A 6,000-nucleotide genomic window follows, 5' to 3' on the forward strand; every position below is an offset into this window, starting at 1 on the left:
GATGCTCCGCTCCTCCCAGCGCTGCAGATCCTGGCTCAGACCCTGCCCGGCTGCAGCCCCGGTGGCTCTCGGCCACCCCGACCCCTGTGCCGCTGTCCTGGGGTGCAGGGGCCCCCCCTCAGCCTTAGTTTCTGCGGAGCGGGTGCCACATGGACACGGGCCTCCTGAGCGTGGCCAGCATCTGGTTCCAGTGCGTGGTGCCCATCCCGCTGGCCGCGGGGCCGATGAGGACGTGGCCCGTGTTGTCGGCGTGGCCATCCTCACCGCACTCAGCCACCGTCACCCGCAGGGACAGCTCCTGGGGGGGACACAACAGGCCCAGTGCTTCACCCCCTTACTTGACCCCAGACCCGCACCCGAATGTACCCCCAGTGCTAACACATATGTACACACCCCCTGCACCCCCACCCCATAAACACCCCCCAAATAGCTACACCCCAACATACACCCATCCGCTGTACCCACACCCCACTCATACCCACATACACACTTGAACACTACACACTCTTCTCCCCATACACATCCTCCTGTACCCCCCCATTCTGACACATCCCCCCATAACCCCTATGTGCCCCCATCCACAACCTCACCCTACACATCTACATCTCGCTATGCTCCAAACCCCATCCACCCCATACAACAGCCATACCCACACATACACACCCCATGCACACACATCCCCCCTTTAGCCCCATGTGTACATCCCCCAAACCACACATGCACGTGCATGTTCCCCCAGGACCCCGCACACCCCACGAGTCCCTCCCTAGCGCAGGGACGTGGGGAGCAATGGGCTGTGCCCCCTGCGCGGGCTGGGGCGGACCTGCAGCACGATGGCCGGCACGGAGAAGATCATGGCCTCATTGAACACGGGGTTGGGGTCGTCCCTCTTCACCGCCGTCTTCTTCTTGCTGATCTTCCTCCCGTCCTGCAGCAGGTACACCTTGACAAAGGGGTCTGCAGGGGGGAGAGGAGAGAGCCAGGGTCACTGCGAGCTTCTCCTGTGCCATTGGGGACCTTCCGGGGGGGTCTGTCCTCAACAGGAGCCCCTCCAATAACCCCCCATGTGGTGCAATGGGATAATGCGTAGCTTGGACATCAGGATGTTGAAGCCCTGACGACCTTTGGGCAGCCTGGCCCGAGTGGTGGGAACGTTCTCCAGAACCTCACTAGAGAATGGTTGGAAAAGGGCTGTTTGCTTCTCCCTGGTCCCTGTGGGCTTCTTCCCCTCTCCCACCCAGAATGCACACACACAGATACGGTGAGGAGGGGTTCCTCTGTTTCACCCCATCCCTGCAAGCGTTCAAGAGCACGTTGGAGGGCTCTGCTCCAGTTGAAGACAGCAGGGGCCAGACCAGATGAGCTTCGAAGGTCCCTTCAACACAAACCATTCCATGGTTCTATGGACCCGCATGAGAAGCCCCCTCCAGCCCACACAAGACCAAGGGATCCTGCACCACCAGCATTGCCGCTCACCTGCGGTCACTTTGCCATTGGTCCACACGAGGTTCTTGGCTTTCACCACCACCACGGTGAGGCGCTCGGCAGTGGGCAGGTAGCTCAGGGACAGCAGGATTTCCCCCACCGTGTCCACCGCCTGCAGATACAGCATCCCATGAGCATCGACACCAGGGACACAGCATCCCATGAGCATAGACACCAGGGACACAGCATCCCATGAGCATCGACACCAGGGACACAGCATCCCATGAGCATCGACGCCAGGGACACAGCATCCCATGAGCATCGACGCCAGGGACACAGCGTCCCATGAGCATCGACGCCAGGGGCACAGCATCCCATGAGCATTGACCCCAGGGACACAGCATCCCATGAGCATTGACCCCAGGGACACAAAGTCCCATCAACGTCGACGCCAGGGACACAGCATTCCATCAGCATTGACACCAGGGACACAACATCCCATCACCATTGACGCCAGGGACACAGCATCCCATCACCATTGATCCTAGGGACACAGCATCCCATCACCATTGACCCCAGGGACACAGCATCCCATCACCACTGACCCCAGGGACACAACATCCCATCACCATTGACCCTAGGGACACAGCATCCCATCACCATTGACCCTAGGAACACAGCATCCCATCACCATTGACCCCAGGGACACAGCATCCCATCACCACTGACCCCAGGGACACAGCATCCCATCACCATTGACCCCAGGGACACAGCATCCCATCACCACTGACCCTAGGGACACAGCATCCCATCACCATTGACCCTAGGGACACAGCATCCCATCACCATTGACCCCAGGGACACAGCATGCCATCACCATTGACCCCAGGGACACAGCATCCCATCACCACTGACCCCAGGGACACAGCATCCCATCACCACTGACCCCAGGGACACAGCATCCCATCACCATTGACCCTAGGGACACAGCATCCCATCACCATTGACCCCAGGGACACAGCATCCCATCACCATTGACCCCAGGGACACAAACTCCCATCACCATTGACCCCAGGGACACAACATCCCATCACCATTGACCCTAGGGACACAGCATCCCATCACCATTGACCCCAGGGACACAACATCCCATCACCATTGACCCCAGGGACACAGCATCCCATCACCATTGACTCCAGGGACACAGCATCCCATCACCATTGACCCCAGGGACACAGCATCCCATCACCATTGACCCCAGGGACACAACATGCCATCACCATTGACCCTAGGGACACAGCATCCCATCACCATTGACCCCAGGGACACAACATCCCATCACCATTGACCCTAGGGACACAGCATCCCATCACCATTGACCCCAGGGACACAAACTCCCATCACCATTGACCCCAGGGACACAAACTCCCATCACCATTGACCCAGCCCAGCCGGGAGGAGAACCCTCAAAGCCCAGCTGGGAGAAGGCCCAGCCCCTGCTCACCTTGTTCATGTCCTGCAGGTAGAGCCAGGCGCTGAAGGGCCGCATGGCCAGGTCCAGGTCGCAGAGCTTGAGCTCGGCCACGCCGGTGCTCACGTTCCGCTCGTCCTCGTCGATGCCGAAGGCGGAGAAGCGCAGGCTCTGCTCTTCCAGCGCCGCCGGCTCCAGCGGCACCGAGAAGCGCTCCTCGAAGGCCACGGCGCCGGCGCCGCGCTGGATCTGTGCAGGGCACATTGGGTGCTCCCTTCAGGCACAGCAGGGTCTGGGGCTGTGCCCAGGATCTACCCGGTTTCTCCCATGGGAATAGCAAAGTGGGTGCACGGCTCTGGGGTGATGAGGGCAGCGCATCCCCTGCCCGAGGGAGCTGGTCCCAGCCTCCAAGGGATGGAAGGTATTCTCCACCTGACCACAGCAGCTCCACATGGCCGCATCCTGCAGGGTGCTGGTCACTGCCTGGCCCCAAGCGCTGCCGGGGGGGGAACTGCTCCAAAATCATGTCTTTAGGGACTGGGTTTTGCCCTCTCCAGCTCTGTTTCATTCAGCAGCAAGGCATCACCCTCAGACCAGGGTTTGTCCTAAAAAGAGGTGTTATGGGGCAGGGAACCAGCTCCCTCCACACATCCAGAGTTGGGGGGTGCTGTGGGAAAGGGCTCAGCCCCGAACCCATTGGGCTCCAGCAGCCGTCACCTCCTCCTATAGAGCCAGGCTGATAGAGCTGGGCTGGGTCAGCCTGGACAAGAGAAGGCTCCTGAAGGGGAGACCTGAGAGCAGCTCCAGTGCCTAAAGGGGCTGCAGGAAACCTGGAGAGGGGCTTGGGACAAGGGCCTGTAGGGACAGGCCAAGGGGAATGGCTTGAACCTGCCAGAGGGGAGACTGAGATGAGCTCTGAGGCTGAAGTTAGATGAGATCTTGGGCAGGGATTTGGAACTGGATGAGTTTAAGGTCCCTTCAACACAAACCAGGCTGGAGTTCCATGAAGAGCTGGTTCATCTCACCCTAAGGACTGCCTCATGTCTGTCTGTCTCCCAAACCTGCTCCATCCCCATGATGCAGGACGTGAAGCAGTTTCTGAGGTACCTTCATCCCCTGCTCCTAGCACAGGAGTCCCTGCGCTCCCATCGGGTACCACCAACCTCCGTCATCGCAGGGGATTAAAGCGCCTCTATGGGAAGGGCAGTTTCGCGCTCCCTGCTTCACAGCACTGAAGGGTGCCTGCAGCAGATGCTGTGTTTTGGGCTCTCTGATGAGAGGTACCACAGGAACATCAGCTGCTATTAAAAACCCCCAGGCAACCGCAAGTACTGCAAAGCATTAAGGGAAAGCACCAAATGTGTTTATGGGTGGCCTCGGGGCAGCAGAAGAGGGTAAATGGTGCTGGTGAATTATAAATAATGATGCTAAATAATGAACATCTCAGAGCATAAATAAAGAGCTCGATCCTCGGGTGGGGAAACGCTGTTAAAGGGCACTGTGAGCACTGTGAAGGCAGCGGGGCCGTGCTGAGCTCCAAGGGAAACGCGGCTCCGGCTTTGGGGCATCTCAAAAGGGAGGTTTCACCCCAAACTGTCCCAGTCTGGCCCTGCCAGTGCAGCCGCACGGATCTTCAGCTGCCACATCCCATGTGGGGAGGGAAAGTGCCACGGAATGGCGAGGAGGCTGTGTCAGGGTGACAGAGCACACGCCATGCGTGCGTGCATGGACATGGCAGAACACCACGTGTCCAAAGCGCTGCCACCCTCCATATCCCACCCAAACTGCTGCCTCCGCCTCCCGCAGCATCCCCAGACCTGGAGCAGGGGAAGCCAAGAGGGAAAACTCGCCATAAGCCACAAAGGGACGGCAAAGTCATCACCCAGCCCAGCCAAGAGGAATCTCTGCCTCTGACAGGTCTCTGACGCACAAACACATCCGGGATCCCCTAAACCATGGAATGCGGAACACCCCTGAGCGGGGCTCCAAAACTCCTGCACCACCAGCCCCAGGGGCTCTTCCTAAGGGCCTGTAGGGACAGGCCAAGGGGAATGGCTTTAACCTGCCCGAGGGGAGACTGAGCTGAGCTCTTAGGCAGAAGCTCTTCCCTGTGAGGGTGCTGAGGCGCTGGCCCAGGGTGCCCAGAGAAGCTGTGGCTGCCCCATCCCTGGCAGTGTTCAAGGCCAGGTTGGACACAGGGGCTTGGAGCAAGCTGCTCCAGTGGAAGGGGTCCCTGCCCATGGCAGGGGTTGGAGCTGGAGGAGCTTTAAGGTCCCTTCCAACCCAAGCTGCTCTATGACTCCCAAGGCCCCATCACTGCCCAGGGGAGCTCAGCCAAGGGATGCTGAGCCCAGGCACTGCATGCAATGCAGGTTCTGTGCAATGGGGGTTCCGTGCAGCGGGGCTCACCCGGGAGATGCCGACGATCTGCTCTGCCGGGAGGAGGCTGACGCGCATGAAGCAGGACTCGAAGCGAGCGTCCTCCTTCTCCAGCAGATCCTTGCCCTGCAGCAGCGTCACGTGCAGCGCGGCCGCCTTCGCGTCGTACTCCATGGACACCTCCACCTGCCCCACCGTGAAGTCCTGCCCGAAGTTGTTCCCGATGGACGAGATGGAGCTCAGCGAGTCAGCAGAGATGGATTTCCTCAGCGGGCCATAGGCGGCCAGGCCCAGGTCCCTGCTCATCAGCTCCAGGCTCCCCAGCTCGTTGATGCTCTCCAAGGTGTCATCTGCCCTCAGGCTGCTCTTGCGGGTGGGCGACGTCTTCTCCAGCCCCCTCTGTGCCCCCGGAGCCACCCCTCGCTGCAACAGGGATAGGGAATTAGAGGTGGTCCCCCCTCTGCTGTGCTCTGGGGAGACCCCCCCTGCATCCTGCATCCAGCTCTGGGACAGCAGCATCAGAGGGACCTGGAGCTGCTGGAGTGAGTTCAGAGGAGGCCATGGGGATGCTGTGAGGGCTGGAGCAGCTCTGCTCTGGAGCCAGGCTGAGAGAGCTGGGCTGGGGCAGCCTGGAGAAGAGAAGGCTCCTGAAGGGGAGACCTGAGAGCAGCTCCAGTGCCTAAAGGGGCTGCAGGAAACCTGGAGAGGGGCTTGGGACAAGGGCC

The 6,000-nt window shown here is 60.1% G+C and overlaps 1 protein-coding gene across 1 annotated transcript; it reads right to left on the minus strand.

The window, feature by feature from the left end:
- Window positions 1-95: 95 nt before the first annotated feature.
- SYT12 (synaptotagmin 12) lies at window positions 96-5,581 on the minus strand (the record flags this gene model as incomplete). Its single annotated transcript, XM_080619177.1, has 5 exons — window positions 96-298; window positions 824-957; window positions 1,477-1,597; window positions 2,930-3,145; window positions 5,306-5,581. 5 exons carry the CDS (start codon window positions 5,579-5,581, stop codon window positions 125-127), a joined length of 921 nt encoding a protein of 306 aa, XP_080475303.1. The 3' UTR covers window positions 96-124.
- Between the last annotated feature and the right edge of the window lie 419 nt (window positions 5,582-6,000).

This window comes from Psittacula echo, assembly GCF_963264785.1.
Source record: "Psittacula echo genome assembly, chromosome: 5".
NCBI classification, from domain to species: Eukaryota; Metazoa; Chordata; class Aves; order Psittaciformes; family Psittacidae; genus Psittacula; species Psittacula echo.